The sequence below is a fragment of the Myzus persicae genome, unplaced genomic scaffold (assembly GCF_001856785.1).
Source record: "Myzus persicae strain clone G006 unplaced genomic scaffold, MPER_G0061.0, whole genome shotgun sequence".
Classification (NCBI taxonomy): Eukaryota; Metazoa; Arthropoda; class Insecta; order Hemiptera; family Aphididae; genus Myzus; species Myzus persicae.
In genome coordinates this window covers 468,367-492,873 of record NW_019102414.1, presented here as the reverse complement: position 1 = coordinate 492,873, position 24,507 = coordinate 468,367, and the positions used below count along the sequence as shown (strand labels likewise).

General features: G+C 33.1%; 4 protein-coding genes and 1 long non-coding RNA gene across 8 annotated transcripts; 3 read left to right on the top strand and 2 right to left on the bottom strand.

Annotated features, from left to right (window-relative positions):
- The first annotated feature begins 6,168 nt into the window (after positions 1–6,168).
- On the top strand, positions 6,169–8,397 carry LOC111032064 (probable hydroxyacid-oxoacid transhydrogenase, mitochondrial). The gene is made up of 2 exons (XM_022312250.1): positions 6,169–6,770; positions 6,846–8,397. Exon 2 carries the CDS (start codon positions 6,856–6,858, stop codon positions 8,245–8,247), a length of 1,392 nt encoding a protein of 463 aa, XP_022167942.1. The 5' UTR covers positions 6,169–6,770; positions 6,846–6,855; the 3' UTR covers positions 8,248–8,397.
- On the bottom strand, positions 8,330–9,433 carry LOC111032066. The gene is made up of 2 exons (XR_002604277.1): positions 9,139–9,433; positions 8,330–8,960 (listed from the first exon to the last, which is right to left on the bottom strand). It is a non-coding gene; the product is annotated as an uncharacterized LOC111032066 (long non-coding RNA).
- A 157-nt stretch (positions 9,434–9,590) lies between these two features.
- Positions 9,591–12,830, top strand: LOC111032065 (proteasomal ATPase-associated factor 1-like). 2 transcript variants are annotated; one of them, XM_022312252.1, is made up of 8 exons: positions 9,591–9,752; positions 10,444–10,518; positions 10,580–10,620; positions 10,760–10,950; positions 11,014–11,109; positions 11,267–11,472; positions 11,548–11,690; positions 12,272–12,830. In XM_022312252.1, exons 2-8 carry the CDS (start codon positions 10,469–10,471, stop codon positions 12,712–12,714), a joined length of 1,170 nt encoding a protein of 389 aa, XP_022167944.1. In that variant the 5' UTR covers positions 9,591–9,752; positions 10,444–10,468; the 3' UTR covers positions 12,715–12,830. The 2 variants fall into 2 exon arrangements, with proteins under 2 accessions (XP_022167944.1, XP_022167943.1); XM_022312251.1 differs by having other exon boundaries at positions 9,592–9,744.
- Positions 12,831–13,012: 182 nt separating this feature from the next.
- On the bottom strand, positions 13,013–23,195 carry LOC111032062 (CCR4-NOT transcription complex subunit 2). 3 transcript variants are annotated; one of them, XM_022312246.1, is made up of 7 exons: positions 23,093–23,195; positions 14,988–15,241; positions 14,601–14,914; positions 14,169–14,477; positions 13,850–14,111; positions 13,674–13,781; positions 13,013–13,603 (listed from the first exon to the last, which is right to left on the bottom strand). In XM_022312246.1, exons 2-7 carry the CDS (start codon positions 15,158–15,160, stop codon positions 13,378–13,380), a joined length of 1,392 nt encoding a protein of 463 aa, XP_022167938.1. In that variant the 5' UTR covers positions 15,161–15,241; positions 23,093–23,195; the 3' UTR covers positions 13,013–13,377. The 3 variants fall into 3 exon arrangements, with proteins under 3 accessions (XP_022167938.1, XP_022167939.1, XP_022167937.1); XM_022312247.1 differs by lacking the exon at positions 23,093–23,195 and adding an exon at positions 18,336–19,158 and having other exon boundaries at positions 14,643–14,914; XM_022312245.1 differs by lacking the exon at positions 23,093–23,195 and adding an exon at positions 18,336–19,156.
- Positions 19,501–21,925, top strand: LOC111032063 (V-type proton ATPase subunit E). Its single transcript, XM_022312248.1, has 4 exons — positions 19,501–19,673; positions 19,833–20,008; positions 20,603–20,771; positions 21,334–21,925. The coding sequence occupies exons 1-4, from the start codon at positions 19,641–19,643 to the stop codon at positions 21,634–21,636; spliced, it is 681 nt and encodes a 226-aa protein (XP_022167940.1). The 5' UTR covers positions 19,501–19,640; the 3' UTR covers positions 21,637–21,925.
- Positions 23,196–24,507: the final 1,312 nt, after the last annotated feature.

Sequence of the window (24,507 nt, the reverse complement as noted above, 5' to 3'; positions counted from 1 at the left end):
TCCTAGATACGTACAAGTCATAAGTTATATAATGCCCTGCTGCATTGCTATACACAATGACAATATATATTATAAGCCCGTCTGTTGAAAATATGGCGTCGCCGGGGCGCACTATTCGACGCCTGCAGTGTTAAGGTCTGTATTATTGTCGTCTTCACAGGACTGCAGAACGTCGCAGGAGATAAATGTATTATATTGTACAGCGATATGATACAATGAGTGTTGTTATAGCTTAAATCACAAAGACACTTGCGATTCGAAAAAAATACAGACCTGAATGTACGCTGAATAGTCTGCAGATAGATAGGCATAGCTAGGTATATAACAATGCGAACCTTTGTGTTCAGGTATAATGCACAATATAATATTCGGCGGCTTCTTGTCCCTCTGCCACAGAGTACCTCTATATAGGTAGATTCCCGGCGTACGACCACAGTCAATAACACGATTTCTGTGGGCATTATTATTTTTTGCCGCCCGCCTCGGGTGTACACCTTTATATTATATAGGTAACCCTTTATGTACAGATGATACCGTCGTCGTCGTCGGTGGGTCGACGAAAATCGCTTTGAGGACCCGGCGGGTCTTTTAGTCACTGATTCATATATATATATATATATACATAATTAGATTACGATAATGCTTATAATATTATATAGTCTGTCGGTTTGTGTCTCACAGCTGTAGACGGCGGGTACACGAACAAAATCACGCACGATATATACCTATATTTACTGTACGCACATATCTATCTGCTAATATATATATATACAAGTGCCTACCTACAACCCACCCACCCGACTTCTACGTTATATACATATATATATATAGCTAGGTGTATACAATTTTAGGTTCGTTATTGTTGTATATGCAGGACTTTGTGGGTGGTGTACTGGTGTAGTTATTGTAATATTGTGCACTGCAGAACCGTTCTTCCACACCGTAGAGCCTGCACAATACGGTCGTCATAATCTGGGGAGAGGGGGAGGGGGGGAGGAGGTGCGAGACAAAAACCACGCGATAACATCGGCGGCAGTTCGGCACGTATATTGTATGGGTAAAATATACTTTTTTTTGTTCGGTCGACGTCTATGGGACCAAATAAGTGTATGGAACTGGCATCGGTTTGACGGCGGTTAAAATCTCGACAGCAGTTCTTTACACACACGCCCAGACCTAAATATATAAATCATAATTTATAGGAAGGCATATAATAATACTTTAGTACCGTATAATACTATATACGTCTATACTACACCTCATGTTCAAGTTAAGTTTACCCACAAGTGACTATATATATATAGGTACTGCTGCAGCGATGAGCCGATGTACCTGTATAACCGTGGAAACCAAGTGATCACTGCACAGGCCGCTGCTCACAACCTACCCACATTAAAAGAGTAGGGTGATGATGAGCTGAAAGTACCCATATACGAAAATGGGTAGGCTCAACTGAAAAGTCGAAATCGAATATACATACTATATACCCGTACGTTTTGGCGTATCATCGTAAAATATATATATTTTATATAATAACAATTCTAATAGGTACCAGCTGTATATTGTACTTCTAATTCCTATATATTATATAGTTTACTGGGATGCGTCCTCACGTCGTAACGCGAACGTGTGATATAAACGTTCTAAATTTCTAATAATTGTCTATTAAACCGATGAGTGTAAAAAAAACTAGTTTGATACAGTCGTCTACAAAGCACATTTATATGGACGACGGTTCATATATAATCTACATACGAATCTATATAATAATAAATAGTAATACGTTATGTTTATATATAGGTACCATGGGCGTAGGTAAGGGGGGGTTTTGGGTGTTCGAACACCCCCCGAAATTAAATAAAACAATCTTGAGCTTTTTGTGAATTTGTTCGAGAATATTATTCACTCGCATATTATTTAGGATTTAGACGAAAACCCCCTCCGAAAATATTTCCTACCTACGCCCATGATAGTTACCTATATAACCTGTACGATTATACGAGTTGCTCTTGATATGTCAAGTGGACATTATAATATATATTATCGTCATCATTGATTTCTCAACTACTTGTCTACTTATTATATTTTATGATCATATGATATTACATATCAATATATCATGATGTAATATGTATTATATATTTCCTAGATTTATGTTTGTATGTATAGTGACTATATAGTTGCATAAGTAATTACTGATTAGTGATAATTAGTATAGCCATTATGGTCGGGTATCAGGTACCTATATATGTATATGCGAGCCGCGAGGATATCGCTGAAAAACATAATGTACCCATGTGTCATTACATAATATACAGCCATAGATAGGTAGACACTAGACGCCATACAGGCGGTGTGTAAATATTTTATTATTACACCTATAACCATATTGGTAAGTTACCTACAGAGATCAGAACCTATGCGTCCATATAATACCTCGTCCAACGGCTTCCTAGGATTATTGATTTATATGTGAATTTAAATCGCTCAATTCAAACAAATTATTGTATTGGTACCCGCCCGATACATCGTAGGTATACTTAAGTGCGCTTTAAATTATCAATAGAAACGAGCAATAATCACGAAATATATTAAATTGTAGATTTTGTCATTATTGAATAGTGACTATACTGACTATTGTACCCACGACCTACGCCTCGAAAATGCCATCCGAAATATGAAATAGGTAATCGTTTTTGTATTTCGTACATGCTTTTTTAAATTATAATTATACATTGATTATTGATAATATATTATAAATTTAAATCTATGTAATAATAGCTGTAGTCTAAAAAAAAAATGGTATTAAAATGTACAGAGATCAAATTAATAATTACGTATTATTATCTCTTATCATATTATATTAGCTCCGAACTCGTGGTGATAAATCCTTAAATACATAATATTTTTACAACCTTTATTACGTTATTATAACTATAACTACCTAAATAGTGGAGGATCCAGGAGGGCCATAACAACGGGAGTTTACCAATTGCGCTTAAAATTACCTTTTAATGTAGGTATCAATTACACTATGTCTTTTTTGGGTCGATATGCCAATTGCTCTCTGTCTTTTTTTGGGTCAATATTAATAATAATTGTACAATATAAGTCTATACCAAATTATACGCATATATACATGTCAATAACAAATAATTAATATACATACAAATACATAAAAATATAATTACAATTTATGTTTTTCATTTAACGTTTTTTATGTTTTACTGTAACAATGAGAAACTGATTTTAAAAATTCTTTGCTAGTAATTTTTCCGGATTTGTATTTCTCAATAATAGATTCTATGGCCACTTTCTTCACTAAATACGCTCGCTTAAATGATGTATATTTATCTTCTTCAATACTGTTTATTGCAATATAAGTGTTGGTTTGTGTTTCTATAATAATTGCTTTTAGAAAGACAAAAATATTTGGATGTGAGGAATAAAAATGTGATGAAAACTTTCACATGCATTATTGCATTGGTTGTACGTTCAGAGCTTATTGTATTCGATACCCACGGTATGGGAGGGAATGTAGAGGTTGATGATATATCATTTCCAACGACATATAGTCAGTGAATTTAGTAACATTTGAATTCGCTGGCTGAATTGTCATTAATTCATTTGTAAAAACATCCTCCACTTCATAGTGCGGAAAAAGTGACAAGCCAAAAATTAAATGTAGTCATTTTCCTATTTCAGAATCTGCGTTTTTATACTCAGCTTGTAGTCCACATCTTTGGATATTCCTCCACCAAGCTTGTGTGAAATGAAACCTACAACCTACCAGAGTTATTGGAGGCCAAACTTTTTTAACAGCAAAATGAATCGCTTGTTCAAAATCGCCAACGACTGTTTTTGCACTAAAATAAAGGTTAAAAGTTGCACATTTACTGTGTATATACATATGTAACCTTTTCCGCCGTGTAATAACTTACATATGCCAATGTAAAAATAAGGAACCTACAGTATAAGTAGCGCAATTGGTGTACTGCCCTAAAATTTAAGCGGCGCAATTGGTATACTGACCTAAAATACAAATATTGTTTTAGGTGCAACTGGTCCATGCCCATAGCAACATTTTTTATAATACATTGGTACTCATCAATTTTATGTTAAAAATATAAAACTCTTTATTCTATTATTACTATTATTAGTGCTTTAACGAAAATGTAAAATTATTTTTAATAAAAATGTCAACAAACAACACTTAGCTAACATTTAACCACCACGGCACAACCCCCCCCCCCCGTTATGTCCTTGGCCGTGCCATTCTGACCATCAAACACTTCATTTAATATTTACAAATTATTACGTTCAACAGAGCAATGTGTCATATAGTCAATAGAACATAATGTAAAGAATTATAAGTAGTTTAAAACAATTTTGTTTCTACCTTTTTTTTTTGCTTGCTCCGCAGTATGGGTATAGTATTTTTTTAGAATCTCCTTCAAAGTTGAACTATATAATTTTTTGGTTTACCTACCAATTCGAAAGGTTAGTCGTCAATCGTCATGATAAGGACATTGAGTACTTACATGGAGGGATATCGATCATCCGTAATTTCGAAACTCGAACAATCAAACATGTGCGTACTTGGTTTGTTTTTCGAACACTATTTAAATAATAGGGTATTGGGTACCTATATATGCTCTAGAATTTTTTTTAGCCGTGTCACGAGTTTATGAATAATAAAATAGGCACCTATAAGGCCATACTTAATTATATGTATGGGTACGTGGCCACGTGGGATCACGTTTGAAAAGACTCACAAAATGTGTCGAGAGACTTTTTTTTTTCTAGTCGTCACGTAGTTGCACTTCAGACCCTTTTGAAATATAACGAATACGCGATCCCACAAGTATACCTCATATCTATTATAAATTATAATAATTTATGTATGTACCTACCTATTTTAACGGTTTTGTTTTTTTATAGTTGTTTTACTGTATTAGCCGCATGCTCACACAATTTTTCAGCCTCGTCCAAAATACGTCTGGTATTTTGTCGTAATGATATGTAGGTACCAAAAGTCCAATAGGTACATACCGCTATAATAATCTATATTAATCATTAAATTGAAATTAAACGAAGAGACTAATAAGGCAATAACCGATATGTACATAGATGCCAACAGTAAAGCAACAACTAGTAAAGTTAGTTATAGGTACCTACATAATATAAAGACTATTTTTTTGTCGATGTTTGATACACGGATTTCAAATGAAATAAACAAATATTTTTGATTTTTAATATTGTTTGTAAAAATAATTATTACGATAAAACAACGCTGGATACTTTGTATTTTTTTCATCCTTAAGACACTAAAATATAGATATATATATTTTATTGTTTAAATGTTTTTTTGCACTTTTGCAATACATTATAAGTCATCACATTATAAGTATGCGCCTACTTTTTGGAACCTATTACATAATTTTTTTTTTTAAATTTATCTAAATGTTTAAAACTAGTGGAATAATAATTTCCCATTAGGTATAATGTATTGTGTATTTTAGACGGAAAATATGTACCTATACATTTACACTTATTTACAACATATTTGCCAATTTACATTAAGTTCTATTCATTTATTACTATATACCTACAGGTACCTACGCTGAAACATCAAATTTTAAATTAAAACCCACTGGCTGCTATTGTAAATAGATGCCTATCATATTTTGCTTTTTCCCTGAGATTCGCATATAATGACAAATACAATATTACACTATAATAATTTATAAATCATAGGTATTAGGTGTTGAGTATTGCAACTAGAATACTGAACGGGTACCTAATAATTAGTTCCACAGGTATTATAATTGTATTGTTTATTTTTAATCGGCGCAGCTACTGATTAAAACGAAAAGTCAAAAGTGCATATAATAAAAATCAACAATAAACACATTTCTTCGTTCTTGCATAGAATTTTTGTTTTTATTCCACTTGACGTAACAGCGGGTACCTAATTAGCGTTATGTTAGCAGTAATAGAGCTGATGTCGGAACGAGTTGGCCTATCGGAAATATTTAAATGATAAACGGCATTCATAAGCCATTAAGTTTATCTTAATGACCAATGCCACCTACAGTGCTATATACTACAGTGTAGTTCGTGTGAAATGCCCATATTATTATGAGGCAAAATACCGGTCAAACGTCTTCGATGCGGGAACTTCATACTTTTATGGAAATTATTTTGTACCAGCTACATAACCAGGGTGTATAACCGTCAAGATTACGTAGTGTTATTTAAAAACGAAAATGTTTCCGTAATTTGTTATTCGACAGCGATTCTTCACTATCAACGCAGATAATTCATAAAATACCATAACTACAACAACTACTAGCTATACGGTTATAATTAATAACATCGTTTGATTAGTTTGACGTAGACGGAGCAATTTGACTACACCTTATAGGTTAGGTTACATTAGTAAAAATAAAAAAAACGAAACTATTAATATAATACCTGTTGAATCACATTGATATTGTTATCAATTATTTCATTTTCAACGTAATGTCGTGACTGCACCACTGCGGCGATCTGCTCTTCAACGACATTCAGAATTCACATTTTGCTATTTCAGATCTTACAGTCTACATCAGTGATTACTGAATATATTATTATTTTTTAATAGGTACAGCGCAGTACAACTGATAGTATTGTACACGTTTTTTATTCTATTAATCGCTGAGATCAGTTTCGAAACTGAAGAGTACCATCTACGAATTGGTTAAAATTTGTATCGGTAAGAATTAAAGGTAAGTTATATCAAAATGTTCTGCTTGCAATTTTTATAGTTACGTTATTTTCAACCATTTTTTTTTTTTTCATAGAAACGCCAGAATGAGGTCCAGAGTCATTACCTTGATGGATACATTGAATTCAGTATCGTGCAGATGTCCCTCTCATTCAAATTTAGGGGCTCTACCATCAAGGCTCAGTACCAGTGTGGATCAAAAGGAGTATGCTTTTGAAATGGCATGCTCTACTATTCGGTACGGCCCTGGAGTCACCAAAGAGCTTGGTATGGACATGGTTAATATGCAAGCTAAGCGTGTGTGTGTCATGACTGATTCGAACTTAGTGAACTTGCCGCCAGTAAAGGCTGTCCTGGACTCTCTCACCAAAAACGGTATAAAATATGATCTTTATGATAAAATCAGAGTGGAGCCTAACGAGAAAAGTCTTGAAGCCGCGACCAACTTTGTGCGTAATTTGGAGTTTGATGCATTCATAGCGGTAGGAGGTGGTTCTGTCATGGACACCTGTAAGGCAGCCAACTTGTACTATTCTGATCCAGAAGCTGAGTTGTTGGATTATGTGAATCCTCCTATTGGGAAAGGAAAACCAGTGACTGTGCCATTGAAGCCGCTGATTGCTGTGCCGACCACCACTGGTACTGGAAGTGAGACAACTGGAGTTTGTATTTTTGATTATGAAAAGTTGAAGGCCAAAACTGGTATTGCAAATCGAGCATTAAGACCTACTTTAGGTATTGTTGATCCCTTGCATGCATTAAGTCAGCCAGAAAGAGTTTGTGCTTTTAGCGGTTTTGACGTATTTGGCCATGCATTAGAATCATTCACAGCTGTACCATACAATGAAAGGTCCCCACGTCCTACCAATCCAATTTTAAGACCTGCATACCAGGGTCGTAATCCTATTTCAGATGTTTGGGCTCGGTATGCATTGGATGTCATTAGGAAGTACTTCAAAAGGGCCGTGTACGACCCTGAAGACTTCGAAGCACGTTCTAGCATGCACTTAGCCTCTACAATGGCTGGTGTAGGTTTTGGTAATGCAGGTGTCCATTTATGCCATGCATTGTCGTATCCAATCTCTGGAAATGTAAAACAATATCAAGCCACTGATTACATTACCGATCATCCAATTATTCCTCATGGGTTAAGTGTCATTATGTCTGGGCCAGCAGTGTTTGAATTCACATCTCCGGCTAGTCCAGAACGCCACATTGAAGGTGCTAAACTGCTAGGTGCTGATGTCAGTGGTGTTAAAAATGCTGATGCCGGGAAACTATTAGCTGATGTCATTCGAGGATACATGCAGGACATGAAAATCGATAACGGTTTGTCAGCTCTTGGTTATACTAAAGATGACATACCAGGGTTAGTGAAAGGTACATTACCACAGCATAGAATTACAAAGCTTGCTCCAAGAGAACAATCAGAAGAAGATTTAAGTCTGTTGTTTGAAAATTCATTAACCGTTTATTAAGAACTAATGTTATACTTTTATTATTGTTGAAGTTTAAAATGTTTAAAAAATTTAGTTAATGTACTACCATTAATCATTATTGTTTGTTGTTTGTGTAAAAGATTAATTAGTAAACTGTACCTGGAAATTATAAGTATATTTTTACATCTATCTGGTTTTTGTTTTGTTACAGATACTTATATTACAAACTGTTATTAACTAGTAAAGTTTAAAAATTTTAAATTATAATAATATAGTACATACATATTTTTTATTTTACCATTTTGATGACTATTGTTGAAATAATGAAAATATAAATATAAAAATACTCCAAGTACAGAATATAAAGAAGACCCAACTACAAATTACAATACTTAACAAAAAATAACACTCACTAAACAATTAAACAGTTAAGTGCATAATTTACTACATCATACATGACTATCCAAGGGTTAAAAGTGGTTGATTTTGATTACATGTTTAATATTTGTGTTATTTAGCAAGAATGCAATATGCCATGTATCTGTATGGAACTAATTAATATTGAACCATTTAAAATTATTATTTATGAGTTTTGACTGTTGGAACATGTAAGATAGTCATAAAACATAAATCCTTTAGAGATCGCAGTACCCACATATATTGCCTTCATCTTACTAACACATGATACACCAACATGTATGTCTGGTAGTTCCAACTTCGTATCGTTAGCACGACTATTTGAGTGAATTTACCTATTATCAAATTGAAAAGTAAGGACATTATCAGAGTTCTCTCGTTAGTTGTTACGATATTTTAATTTCTAAGTGAATTATGAGCATCTTTAAATATATATTCAATATTCATGTTCATAAAAACTTAAAAATCAAAATATCATAAAAAACAAACTATACGCACAGATAATGTTCTTACTTTTAAATTTGATAATAGGTCAAGTCACTCAAATATTTAAGGTAACAAAATTGGAACTGCTGCAAGTACATTTTGGTGTATTATGCGTTAGTAAGACGCAGGCAAATGCACATCTGCTCATGTATGTACGACGTCTTCTTAATTCAAATGCATTACACAAGTCATGATATTTAACATTTAAACTTTCGAACCCACCACCTAACTCCTTATTAAGTCATTATTCAAATTAGTTAGGTGTGAAATATGAATACATTAAACAATATAACATTGTCAATATTAAATAATATTCTAACTTCACGACTAGCGAGTTAATAAAAAATAACTCATAGAAAATAATAAATATTGATGAATTGTGATTTCCTTATCAGTTGTCAGTGAAATATCTGAAATGCAGTTAACAACAATAACATAACAATTGATAAAAAAATATTAATTTTCAAACGGAAATTGACATTTTGACAATTGTTATTGCTTATTTATTAATAGTTTATTTTTTTCTGAAAGTGCTAAGTTCAAAAGTATAGACTACACGTTACACAAATCTGTTCAAATTATTTAAGAAATTGAGTTGACTCTAGAACCACTGCCCGAGTGATCATTATTAAGGTAATTAGGTAATATTTCTCGAACTATACAAATCAAGTTTTAGTACAATGTTCTACTGTAATATAAAAAATGTATTGAATAATACACTTGGTAGGTAGTTATAAATACTGTATATTGATAATTCGAGAGTTTGAGTATAATTTCTTTTGACGTTAACTTACATGTTGTGTAAAGATGTAATAATCAGTTTTTTTGTTAACATTTGTTTTCTATATTTTTTTGGCCATAGAAGAAATCTTTAATTTTTTCTTGTTTTTATTTAAATAAATAATAATAATACTAATAATTTTGACCGTCTGAACCAATCAATTTTAATTGCGTTTGATACTTTACCAGCACCTGATAGGCAAGGTACCGGCCCACCGAGTTTTACGATTTTAACCAGCCCTAAAAAAGTTAACGGCCCATTTTTCAATAAGATAAAGTCATTAATAGGTATCCATATTTTAACAATAACATCATATTATATCATACAATATAAATTATACATATTATATTAAGCAGTAATGTTGACATAGATTAATAATAAATATAACAACTAAGCCGGTCCACCGAGTTCAACTCGGTAACTCGCCGGCTCTATCCGGGCCTGTACTTTACTATGCACTGTATGTGGTATTTTTACATTATTTTGTTTTTCACAACAACTGAGAGTTTGGTATTTCTATAATCAATTATAATCACAAATATTTATTTCAGACAATTTTCAAGTGGTTGCTCAATTATGAATGAGTACTCTGTGTATATTCAACATGATTGGGATGAATGCATCAGGTGAATTTTAAAATAAAAAATATGTCGGCAATACCTTTGGTTATACTTTTGTTAATTTTAGATCCGTCGAAAACCGTGTTTGGATATCTGTCAAGCCAAGAAGTAAATATAATACTTATTTATTGCATTTTACACCATACATTATATTTCATTCTATTCCTTACTCTCTAACAAACAATTATACTTTTGTTAAGAAGAATAATATACAAACACAGCATTTTATTTGTATGTAACTCTTAAGATGGTCCTAGTACACATGGTCATTTACAATGCAAGTCACATAAGCTCAATGGAATACCCATTATACAAGGGACGAATGGGTTTGAAGTTGAATCTGTATCGTCACATGCCATTCAAGTAAAGCATTTGTCCTGTCCATCGGTCACATTGTTATCACCTTACAGGGTTTTCAAAGATGTTCATAATGCTAGCGTAAGTACAATTTGCTTGCTTCTAATAAAAGATTTTACACTAAAACCATTAGTTTTATTTTAGGTGACATCATTAGATGTGGTTGGCGGCCAGTGTGTGTCTGCCTCTGATAGTGTTTTGAAGTCTTGGAGTAGCTTAGATCACGAGAAAGAAAAAGAAGTAAGGCTACATAAAAATTATTTAAATTCTAAAAAACGTTAATGTTTGGATATTGGAAAATAATCTGGGCAAAAACGTTTGAGAAAACAACTATCATATTGTTAGACTTTTTCCTAATATCCTAACATTGTTAATTGTTACTAATATGTGATTATAGATTACAATGACAGGACATTATGGTGACATTTATTGTTGTCGTTGGTTTCCTAGTGTAAAGGTTGTATTAAGTTGTGGGGCCGATTTACGTATCAAAATTTGGAGTGCTGACACTGGAGAATGTGCTGGAACACTAGTTGGGCATACAAAAGCTGTTACTGATTTAGCAATTATAGACAGAGGACGAAATATAATATCGGTTTCAAAGTATTTAAACATACAATTATTAAAATCAGTAACAATAAGTGATTATTTTTAATTTTTAAATTTACATTTTATTAGAGATGGAACATCAAAATTGTGGCATGTTGGGAGTGGAAAAGTAATAGACGATCTCATTAAGTTAAATCCTACAACATACATAAATTGTTGTTCAATTAGTTCACCAAAAAGTTTAAATCTAGGAGATCGAAATATACCCGCTTGTAAGTAGTATAATTAGTGATTGTAATATAGGTATAACATAAAATATTTCAAACAGTTAATATGCATATAAACAAATATATTAGTAAATATAAATAAAGTAGCTAGTACCTACAAAGAATTGAAAATTGTGACAATTGTTGTGCACATCCATTATTAGAGCTAGAATTTTGATAAAAATTAATAAATAGTAAATACTTAAGGTTTCCAATTTTGAAAACATATGTTTTCGTATATTTCATCAATATCAAAGATGGATTGACAATTTCACCAATATTGAGTTACCTACTAAAATGTATTATTTAAAACGCATCAAATCTGAGCTCAATCTAACTGACTCTCATCCTAAGATTTAGCCAGTGTTCTAGTTTGAACATTTTCCCACTTAAGAGCACTGTTAGAAATTACCTAAGCAATCAATATAAATGTCGAAGATTAATTCCATAATCAAGACACTTTCAGTCTTCATTGTTTACAAAGTTAATTTTTAGATCAATATATTGATCATAAACATTTATAAAATAGATGGTTGATAAGATTGAAGGGATTTTTAGGATACAATTTTGTGTATTTATTGTTGCAGCTGACATAGAAATTGGGACAGATGATAAATGCCTTTTAATTGGCTGTGAAAATGGAATCCTGTCGTTGATCGGAGTTTATGCCCGCAAGATACTTGCTACAAACAATTTAGACTGCCCAATAAATGCTTGTCATTTGAATGAAGATGCACAAATTTATGTTGGATGCAATGACGGACGTGTTATGTGGCTAGACGATCAACTAGTAATCAAACACTGTATATTTGATACCAATTCGCCAGTCCGTTGTCTCTGTTTGTTTAAAGAACTAGTGGTTTGCGGACATGGTGATGGTTCGTGCGTAATACGGTCGGTTAATGGCAAGAAAGCATATTTGACTGGTACCAACGCTGAACCAATCTATGATGTCAGTACAGATACAAGGTTTTTATACACTGCATGCAGAGACGGAATCATCAGGAAATATTTACCTGAACTCTTGTAAAACCTGAGAAATAAAAATGTTTAACAAAATGTAACTGCAGATTTATTTTAATTATTTTTTTGCTGTTTAATTCATAGTTAATGAAATACTTATGTAATAAACATTTGGCTTTTTAATATTGTGTTTCAATTGGTTCTGAGTGTGTGTAATATTTTTTTAAACCATTCAATATTTTTAGAAAAGGGAAAAATATAAACAAAAACAATTATTTATTGTTTCAAAATTTTATTTATCAACTTAAAAACAAATAACATAATCTTAATAAATGAAGAATGATTTTTTTTTTAATCTTTGCTTATTTTGTCTTTACAAAATTGTACGTAAGTTTCTTTTATAAAATGACTATAAATAACTTTGTTTTATTTATAATAAATGTTAAATTATTATGGTGTGAGTGTATTCACCAGAAAAAATGACAGCAAATCTATCGGTTATTATAAATACTTGTATAATTTTTATTTCATTTCATAGGAGTGTATTGTGGGGGGAAAGGGGCAGAAAGTATTGTTCTGTAGGTATTTCATATATACTTGGGGTTCTGGGAGTGAGAAGGGGTTTTTAGGAGTTGACGATGGCTGCATTGAGAACGACCGTCGTGGGCTGGTGTACGTCAGGTTCGGTCGCTGTTGGCAGTGCGTCTACGCCCCGACGGTGCTCGTTGTGTCAGAGTAGATTAGGGGTGGTGAGCGGCACATTTGGTACGGTGGGTCGACCTTCCAACTTGCTGTACTCCAACAGAAATTCCTTGGGCACTTTGCGCCACGTGAGCGCATCAAATACATAATACGTGCCCCGTTCATATGTACTAGTTTTTTCTATTAAACTCAATCCAGGCGCTTGCGTAATCCATACGCGCTCTTCCATGTGATAACGCCAGTCTCGAGAGTACCTATACAAATTTAAACTGTATATTAATATCATCACTTTGTGAGGAATGAACCGTATAAAAATTCAGTTACAATTCATTAGCCGCTGCCAATTGTATCGCATCACCATAATTAGTGTAAAAGAGGTAGAACAACAGGTCTTCTTTATACCTGGACAACTTGACTTGGGCTAACTTATCCCTAAAGTGTAAAATAAACAACATTAGGTAACAAAAAAATATAATTATTGTTATATTTAATTTTTTTACCTGATTCCATGATTAATAATGTACTCAGGAGGTCCATGGAATTCAACGTCTTGCGGCCGACATGGGGAATCTGCCCAAGGGCCAGCAAAAGTTGGGTAAATGTTTTCAGGTGAGTTCAAATTCAGCCCTAGCGCAGTTAAATCTTGTCCAAGAGCCAATGATACCAAGTTGGGATCTGATTCTGCTGCCCTGATGAATGTCAATAGACCAACAATACCAAATTGATCACGTACCATACTACCAGGTATGTTAGTCACTTTACCTATATTAAAATTAAAATTAAGTTTGATGAACAACACAATCCATTTGAAACACAAACCATCAGGTGATGTTTGCACTCCTTTTTTGGTTCCCGAGTCTCCATTTTCTTGAGAATTATTGTCCGATTGGCTATTCAGGTTGTTCAGTCTCTGATCTGACAGATGGTCAGTAGACGATTGCATTCCATTCTGATCTAATGAAATGGTCGTCGAGCCAGAAGTTGTTGTTGAGGACTGTTGGTTTGGATCCGTTGTCGTAGACGAGGTAGTTGTAACACTGAGAGGTTGCGTACCAGGCAATGCTGGGAAGTCTTTACTACTCATTGTAAATTCGCTCGTTTCGGACGTCGGTGCTTTCACCATTCCCACTATAATAGTAATGCACAATTAATATGGTTTAAAAGTGCATGATACAAGATTGTGTGTCCCTTAATAGTTTATACAATTGTACCACTAAGTTAACACACAAATACAGAACGATTTTAACTCACTACTAAACAGCTGATCAAATGATTTGAATGGTGAATGTTTACCATAAGGTTTTCCTGCAGGCATTGTGCTGGAATGTAGAACACCGACATTGTCTCCTTGCCCACTGCCGGATATACGTCCAGTGGTGAGAGAAGGAAACTCCGACGGGTCCAGTATAGGAGGTGCTGCATTGCCATTGTCAACATGGTTGCCGCCAAATGCCGAATGAAAACCATGCTGGGATGACAAGTTGTAGCCAGACGTAGATCGACTGCTACTAGAACTTGACCCACCATAGTTATTCATTGCGTTATTCGCCAATGATGTTGAACTCCTTTATTAAATTATGTATACATGTCAAACTATAGTACATATACATTTGTTTTTTTCTAGGATTTGTGACAAACCATTCTTGCATGAGTGATGCGATACCCGGCATATGATTTCGCCTGTCTGCTCCGGGGTTGGTCGCAAACCCGCCTCTCTGAAATATACCTCTCGATAGGTTACTGGCTTGTGGCGACTGCATGTTGATTGACGCCCGATTAGGCGACAGCTGTTGGTGTTGTGGTGTAAACATTTGCTTGCTGCCGCGGTAGCCACTGTTGCGCCTGTTGTTAACTTTGTAATGTGCCTAAGCACACGTCTTATATTCAGCTTGCTATAAAATACAAACAAATATTTTAGTCAATATATTTAATTGAATTACCTATATAACTTATAATTAAAAAGTTAGGAAAATATTAAGAAATTTAGGTACACAATTATTAGAACACAAGAACTACATTAAATTCAATCAATAGAACTACAAATACTCCTACAAATAGGAGAGAACATCACAGTGACCCCCAGACCGATCGCTGTCATCAATCGACATGCCTAAAACGGTAAAGTTCTCATCTGGAGCAGAGTATAGATATAATGAACACATTATTGCCATATATTTCAAATTTTAATTTTCATAATTTTAAAACTGAACAAAATAATAACCTTATAATTAAAGACAAGTCAATGATAAATACATTTTACTAAATACTATATAATATGTAGGGGTGATATAATTACAATAAATAAGTTTGAAGAGTTTGAACCCTTAATACGTTTTTTCTTTAACTAGATACTTAATTTATCAATTTATCAAGCTATCACATTTATACACATTTATTCTATACATTTTTTGGTGTTAATTAAGATTTATATACCACCATTTTTTAGAGCAAATTTATGTAAATTTATTTTGATAATTCAGTAAGTATTAAGTAATACAATTATGTCATTTGTTTTAAGTTTAGTTCAGATCATTAAAAATCAAACACAGTAAGACACTCTGAAAACCAGTTTAATTAACTAAATTTAATTATGTTTAAATGTGTTCCATGTACTAAATTATAAAATTACAAAAGTTATACAGCTCACCAAAATAATAAATAGTGTAAGTACAATATGCCATAATACAGTACAATACTACATTTTAAATAATCTGTCATAATGGTTTAAATTATGTGTATGTACATATGAATATATACGTACAATGCAATAGATAACAACGCTATAACATTATATAGTATATAGGTATTATTTATATTATTGTATGCACACATAATATGTACGCTTTAATTACCACTAAATTTTATGAATATATTATATTAAGATAAAAAATAATAACAACTATTATAATCAAGTGTTTATTATTTATGTAGGTATATGTAGGTATTGGCCTTATTTTAAAAATGAAACAATACAATAACAATAATAATGATGTCTCTATAATTTTTTTTTTTATTAATTCAAATTTTTCAAAGACTGTAACTTACAGAAAAAACACTTGAGTACCCAATTAGTTTTTGTTTTGAAATATATAATATACATAGGTATTGTCAGTATAGTTAACAGTGCACTATGCATAAAATATTATTCATCCAATACCTTCAATTGGTTCTCAATGACTACTTACTTAATTTTAATCACATACATGTTTGATAAGTTTTTTTTTTATAATTACACTTGCAAATATATATTTTTTTTAATTGTTTAAAGCCATACAAAGTTAACGAAGGTTCAATATAATTTAAATATCTGTTATGATAGATATTTCAAAGTGGTCAGATAACAAAAATTTGTCTTTTTAGTTATGTCAATAGTTATTTTATAATTAAAATTATAATTACCAAGTATACCTAGGTTACGAATATACAACAACAATATGTCATGAATGCTGATTTGTAAATATATGTATTATACCTAAGATCAATAACTTATTTTTTACAACAATATTGTTCTGAAATACAACTACCAGTCAATATTCAATGTTGACAGAGATCTTATCTATTTGTTTCGGTTAAAATTAAAACAATAATATTGATGGTTGTTAATCATAAATTAGGTCAACAGTTTAATATAGTCACATACCCCGTCACATACTCACATCTATAGTGATTTTTTAAAAATGTTGTGGTACCCACTTGTGAAGAGTGTAAATAAAAAGCGTAAGGACATATCATTGTTTTTTATATTATAGGTACCCGATTTATAGCATTTTTATTAAACTACTAGCAGGCACTAACAAATAGCATTATAAATTTACAGAATACCCTAACTATAAAATATAATGCATTTAAGGAAAGGATTAACTTTTGTCATTTGTACTATGACATATATATATAAATATAATATACCCAATCAAAGTACAACTTAATAAACATAATATTTAATGAACTAATGTGGTAAATATATAGTGATACTTAGGTAGATAATTAAATTATTATCATCTTAGTGGTAGATATGTTGGTACTTATTCATTAAAATAGCATTAACTCAAATACATCACATGGACAAGCCGAAGAGCAGTTTTAAAAAACAATTAAAATAAGGTTAATTACTGTACAATTCTTAAGCATCACGGCAAAATATTTGAATGAACTTTTATTAGCATAGTATTGCATTTATTAGCATTAAATTAAACTAACCAAATAAATGAATAATAAATAATTTTAATCAAAATTGAAAATATAATCTTGAGAAAAAACGCAAACAGTTTAATTCTATTTTCATGATCACTTCAAGCAATACATTTTAAATTATTTATAAGTAGGTATGGACTTAGAAAATACATAGGTACTCGGAATTTAAATGTCTAATCACATTTTCCCAGCATAACATATCTATTAATCTATCATTTACTTATGTACATTGCTCTAAACTACAAGAAAACATAAAATATGTGTAATACCATCATATTGAATATATATGAATGTCCACTACCATCGAGTAGTTACCTGTCGGTTTTAGAGTATTACACCGAATATTTTCCTTGTATACATTGATCGAGTACTTTAAAACAAATGTTACTAATCAACATGAACACGAGTCGGTCAATCGGTGAGCTCTGACAACCACAAGAACGATGTAACAACGCTGTTCCGGGACGTGAAGCGACGTCAATGCGAAAAAATACCTATCAGACACACACAACACTATACCTATTGGACTCGAATTCCACGCACAGCGGTGCGAGCATGGTTCTCATTGTTCCGAGGTCCAGTCGCAAGATTGAAGGACTGACCAACGGACTTCCCTTGGAAAAAACATGCGTGGACCACCACCGGCGATCGGTGGGAAAAAGCGAGGACGAGAGAGGACAAAGAAGATGATAGGAAATCAAAAAAGCGGCGGCGGCGGGCAGGCGACCGTGAAAAACGAGCGTGCCGCGTTCTCGAAATAACACACGTACAGCGGCGGCCCCGCTCGGTGCTTACCTTTCGGGGGGGAGGTGCTCGCAAATGGAAGTGCGCGAGCGGTGACGGCCGTCTGCCGATCCGTTCAACGACGTCCGCTGGCCGACATGCCTGGCGCCAGCGCCAGCGCGCTCAAGAGCAAAAGCTACCGTCCGTGTTGACGCGGTCGTCCTTGTCGTCGACGTCGTTGTTGTTGCTATTGTTGTCGTCGTCGTCGCTGCTGTTGTTGTTGTTGTTGTTGTTGACGATGTCGTTTTGGCACCGACGCACGGTCCGTATGTTGGCGCGCGATTTACAGTGTTAAGCGGCGGCGGCGTGTGGTGCCGAAAAGCGTACTGTTACACACACACACACACACACAAACACACAGATATACACTCACACACGAACGCGCTAAGACGCGGCGGCGGCGGACTCTGAGTAGATAAAAATACGCGATGAGGATAAATAATTATGGTCGAAAAACGATTTTGGCGGACAGTGGTCGGTGTGACACGACGGCGTGGAGCGAGGAAAAGATGATGGGCAACAAAAAAAAAAGAAAAAAGAAAAACCAGAGTTGCCGAAACCGCTAACGTTCTGTAACAACTCTCGCGGACTAGACGCGCGACTCGAGCAACAGCAGTTGTGTCGGCGGCGGCGGTGGTGTCGATGATGATGATGACGATTGACGGTGCCCTGGTGGTGAGGGTCGGCAACGGTCTCGTGTTGTATTATAACGATATATATATCGTATGTATAGTTATCGTAAGGTAGACTTTTGCGAAACGGCCGAGCGGGGACGACTGTGTGTGTTGGTCGTGTGCGTGTGTGCGTGTGTGTGTGTGTGTACCTATATACACGATAAGTACACCTACTCGGCCGCCGCCGCCGACCAACTCAATAACACGTCTGGTGGGCAAAACAAAGCACCAGCGCAGGCCCGTGGAAGAGAAAACGGCCCGACGGTCCGCCGGCCCCGGGTTCCCGGGAAAATTCGGGTCCCGAGCGCGCATCCGTCGGCTCTCGACGCCCGGGCCGTGGCCCACGGAAACGACAATTTTGGCCGCCCCGTTGGCAAAAAATTCCCGTCTACCAAGACATCCCGACGATAACGCGCTGATAACGCGGCGATATCTTCTTCTACGGCTCGGCTCCCCACTTCGCCCACCGCAGTCCCCGTCCCACCAGACCGTCGCACTGCTGTTGCACTTAATTTACCATTGGGCGTTGGTTGTTCCATTTCGCTGCTCGTCGCCCGTTTCCCAATTTTTTTTTTCACACTCTTTCCGATTTTCCGGATTTTCATTTCGTCTATATTTTTCACGTCCAGCACACGGTCCAAAAATGGCGCTCAGCGATGCCGATGTCCAAAAACAAGTAAGTATCTTGTAGGACTGTGTATGTCCACGACGACTAATGTCTTACCGACACCTTGCGGTCACTTCGTCGTCACCATGTCTTTCCTTTGACGTTGTGTTCTGTGTTAGCTTATGACAGCCCAATCTTTACTTATCGATTTATGCTTTCCTTCCACAGATCAAACACATGATGGCCTTCATCGAACAAGAAGCCAATGAGAAAGCCGAGGAAATCGACGCCAAAGCCGAAGAAGAATTCAACATTGAAAAGGGCCGTCTGGTCCAACACCAGCGACTCAAGATCATGGAGTACTTTGAGCGCAAAGAGAAACAAGTGGAGTTACAGAAAAAAATGTGAGTGTGTCTCTGAAGTGTTTGTCTACAAATTGAACACACCCTTGCCCACTTCAAGGTTACATTAGTTGTGTGGATAAAACGTACAAAAACTATCCATCTGAATTAATTATTGCATTATAAATACTAGTAATTAATTATTATAATGGATAAAGGTATCTTAATCTTTTTTTTATACTAAAAGTAAATTAGAAAACATAAAATAAATTATTTGTAGGTATTGCAGATTGCTAGTATTTGTTAAATAACTATTTATAAACTTTGGGAAACAGTTATTAAAAAAGGTTGCCTGATTAAGTAACCTCCTTTATCTTTCTAAGAATTATTAAAAAATGATTTTTAAAATGTAAAAGTACAGTTATTTTTTTGAAATCTAAAATAAGTTACAAATAATAGTAATCTTATTCATTAATTCAAGAAAAAGTTTGAAAAAAGTGCCTAAATAAACTGGTAGACATAATTATTTATTTGATTTTAGATTCCATTTCAATTTGATCGAACATATAACATGATATTATGATACAATTTTGATACATATATATTATAAACAGAATCTAGTATAATATAGTGTTTTAATAATAAACATTTTTTTAGTCAATCATCTAATATGTTAAATCAAGCACGTCTTAAGACATTAAAAGTGCGAGAAGATCATGTCAGTGATGTATTAGATGAAGCAAGGAAGCGTCTGGTCAAAGTGACAAATAACCCTGATTTGTACAGAGAAGTTCTTAGAAAATTAATATTGCAAGCAATCTTACAGGTTAGACAATTAGCAATAGTTATGCACTATGTAGGTATTCAAATAATTAAATTGTCCTTGCATTAAATAATACATTTTAAAATCCTAAATTTATTTTTAACTGAATATTATACACCTTGTCATTATTATAAATGGGCACCAAAATATAATTGTTTGGGTTGGTTTCTATAGTAAACTAAGAAGATATTGTACATTTAAAAATGACCATAAAACTTCAAAATTAAAAAAACAAAAAAAAATACTTAAAAGATGCTCTAGATAATATTCTTTCCTGAAATTTCATAATAGGTCAAAATGTATACTTTTGAAGAATCTTAAATTTGGCTAGTTGTATGTTAATAAGAAAACACATACAGGTACAACAACTTCATTATAATTGTATACCTCTTTATCTATTTAAAAGTACTTTTTGCCTATATTTTTTTTAAAACAATTTATAATAATGTATTAATACCAGATTTGTATTTAATTATAATACTTATTAATCTATTCAAATATCAATATTGTTCATACAATTTGGATGATAATATTTAAAAATAATTTTTGGTATTGTTCTATTTAGTTGTTGGAGAAAAATGTTACATTACGTGTTCGTGAAGTTGATTTATCAGTTGTGGAAGAATTAGTAGAAGAAGTGGCAGCAGAGTATAAGACAGCATCTAATAAGGATGTATTTCTGAAATTGGATACCGATTCATTTTTAGCCCCCCAAACTTGTGGTGGTATTGAGTTGTTGGCACATAAGAATAAAATAAAAATTTGTAACACACTGGAATCGCGATTGGAACTGATTGCACAGCAGTTGGTACCAGCGGTACGAACTGCATTGTTCGGTCGCAATCCAAACAGAAAATTTGCTGAATAATTGCAGAAAACCCCCTACAGCAATAATATGCGTATTAAAAACAAAAATAAAACATTCTATTTAAAATATTTTTCGCATTCCATTTGGTAAATATTAATAATTGAATAAATTATAACCATCCCATCTATACATAGTTTAGGTTCAATACACAATTATTTCATTTGAGTCTACATATTTTAAGTTAATATTTTTGAGTGAATTTTTTTTTCTTTGTTGTAGATTAGTGTCAAGTTTTATCGTGTAAATTGTTGTTTAATTCATGAATATACAAATTATATTGGTATTGTTATTGCTGTATTATTATTTATTTATTTATTTTTTTTTTTTTTGTGACATCAAATAAATACATTTTAACAAAACTGCCATTTTACAGAATTTTAACGTTAAAAAGTATTATATTTTAGATTTTATAGAAAAGAAAAGAAATATATTCATTGAAGGTGGTTTTTTAAAATATTATTTTCTTGTCAAGATAAATTTTTGGAGCAGAATAATGTAATAAAGTTTTTAATTTTGAGCATAGTTTCAGGTAGCAAATGTGATTTTGTCTTCTTGTTGGCTTATTACTTATTAGATAAAATAAACACGAGAATATCTATGCCTAACATCAGTGTTAGACAAAATTGATTTTGTATTTTTATTATAGTTAGAAAGGAATACCTATCAGTTGTAGAGAATTTAAATTCTACTAAATAATTTCATAAAAGTATTTTCTTGACAATAAGATAATAAGATGTAATACTTAAAATATTTTGTAATGTATAAACATTTTACGTTATCAACTTTTTGATTTATGTTTTTTTTTTATTTTAAATATATTCAATCTGTTTATAATAACAAACAATAAGTAATAAAGATAACAAAATATTTACAAAGACATGAATAACATGAAGAGGAGACCATTCATTAACAGAACTTAATTTATGTTTATAGATCAAAAAGCTTGAATATTAAGTACAAGATTCCAATTATACGTCCTTACTGGAAAAATAGTTTTTTATAAAGTTAAATTAATATTTTTGTGAGCGTTTAAATATCAAATGTTGATAAAATTGGATATTAATTATATAAGCAATACCGATTATTCAAAAAATGATTTTAGTTGATTTGTTCTAATTCCAAAATATTTCATCGTATAGACTTGAATTTATTTCTAATCTTACGTTTGCCATATATACTTTTATTTTCATTATTTTATATGTCATTATATACTTGGACTAATTTGAAGGTATTTATACCACTGTAATAATGTAAAAACGACTAAACTAAAAGATTTTAAGATATCTGGATAATATACTCCTTACAAGGTGATTAGTTACACTAATAAGTGGTTGAGATCTTGTCAGTCATCACTCATCAGATAACATTGAGCTTACGTAATTACTTCCTGATTTTCGGAGGATTCTCGAGGTAATATAAACAAAATATAAGATGTAATAAAAATGTGCAAACTTACCAAGTTCACTGCCTACAAGGACTACGCCGCAGTAGGGATAGGTAACGCGACTACATGAGTCGAAAGAAAAACGCACTGATCACTACTCCGCAAAATAAACCCTCCACTTGTCGTACATATATTCAGGACCCTTTAGTGACCGGTTCCTAGAGATGTGGGTGGTGCGCATGTGCCGTAACAAAATAAATAGATATATCGTATATATTTACTTTTTCATGGATGGGTGCACTCGCACTGATGACAGGACGATGAGATCACGATAGCCACTGACCGGAAAGTGGTAGGAGGCTCTGCGTTTTCAAGGACAATCTCTCCGGCGATCCCTTTTTCATCCACCCGTTTACTCCAACCTGTGTCATTGTGAGTACGAGTTGCCCTCCTGTTGCGAGACCGCATTGCGTCAGTGTTGTACATAATATTATATATTTCTATATCGCGGCGACTGATGACCGTTCCCTGGATGCAACTGCGACAAATGCAGGGCTATGTTTGTAATTTTATTTTAGATTCTGAGCGAATCGATGAATGTATTGATTTTACAATGATGTGAGTTTTTTTATTTGTTGAGTCTGTACACGATAAGTAGTCGAAATAATGATTCGATTTACAACTATTTAGTATCTTTTCCGGTGGGAGAGTGTATCTTGTTGGTTAGGTTAAAATTTAATATTCACAGTAACTTTGGAAAAGCGCTGGGAAAAATGGGAATTCCGAATTTGTATGCAAAGTCGATTTTGGTTTTAAGTGTAACTCTAAAGATAATGACCATGGATACATGAAATTCTCACTGAATGCTTATATTAGAATTGTCTATACAACATCGAATTATCAAAATATATTTTTCTCATGTTGAACTATTTATAAGCATATGAAATTTTTATTTAATGCCGATAAAAAATCTTGAAAATGTAATACAAGGTTCTTCATAAGTTGTTGTAAATGGAAATTAAAAAAAAGTTTGGAGTAAATTAATAATAATTTTCGATGAGCTCATTTAGTTCGAATTTTGATAAAATCATGAAAATTGACAAATTATTTTGAGTTAAAAATTCATAAATATTTTTCTTTTTAAATCTAAGTTTTCAAAATTGAATACAAGATTAGTTAAGTTTAGATAAGTTTGTTTATCTTTATCAAATAAAAAATGTCTACTGAAAAGTAAAATCAAATTGTTATGGGCGTTTGAAGTTCAGATGTTTACAACAATGTATATTTACTCGATTTTTCAGGGAACGATTTTCCTGTTTTTATGTACCTAATTCAAAAACCAATCAACTAGTGAGTAATGAGTATATATATATATTATATATTTCGTAGACCATATAGACAATTAGTGTTTTTGAGAAAAGACTAAGGGCTCTTTGCGATGCCTGTTGCAAACTACTTATTATTTTTCCAGGCGGCATACAAACTAA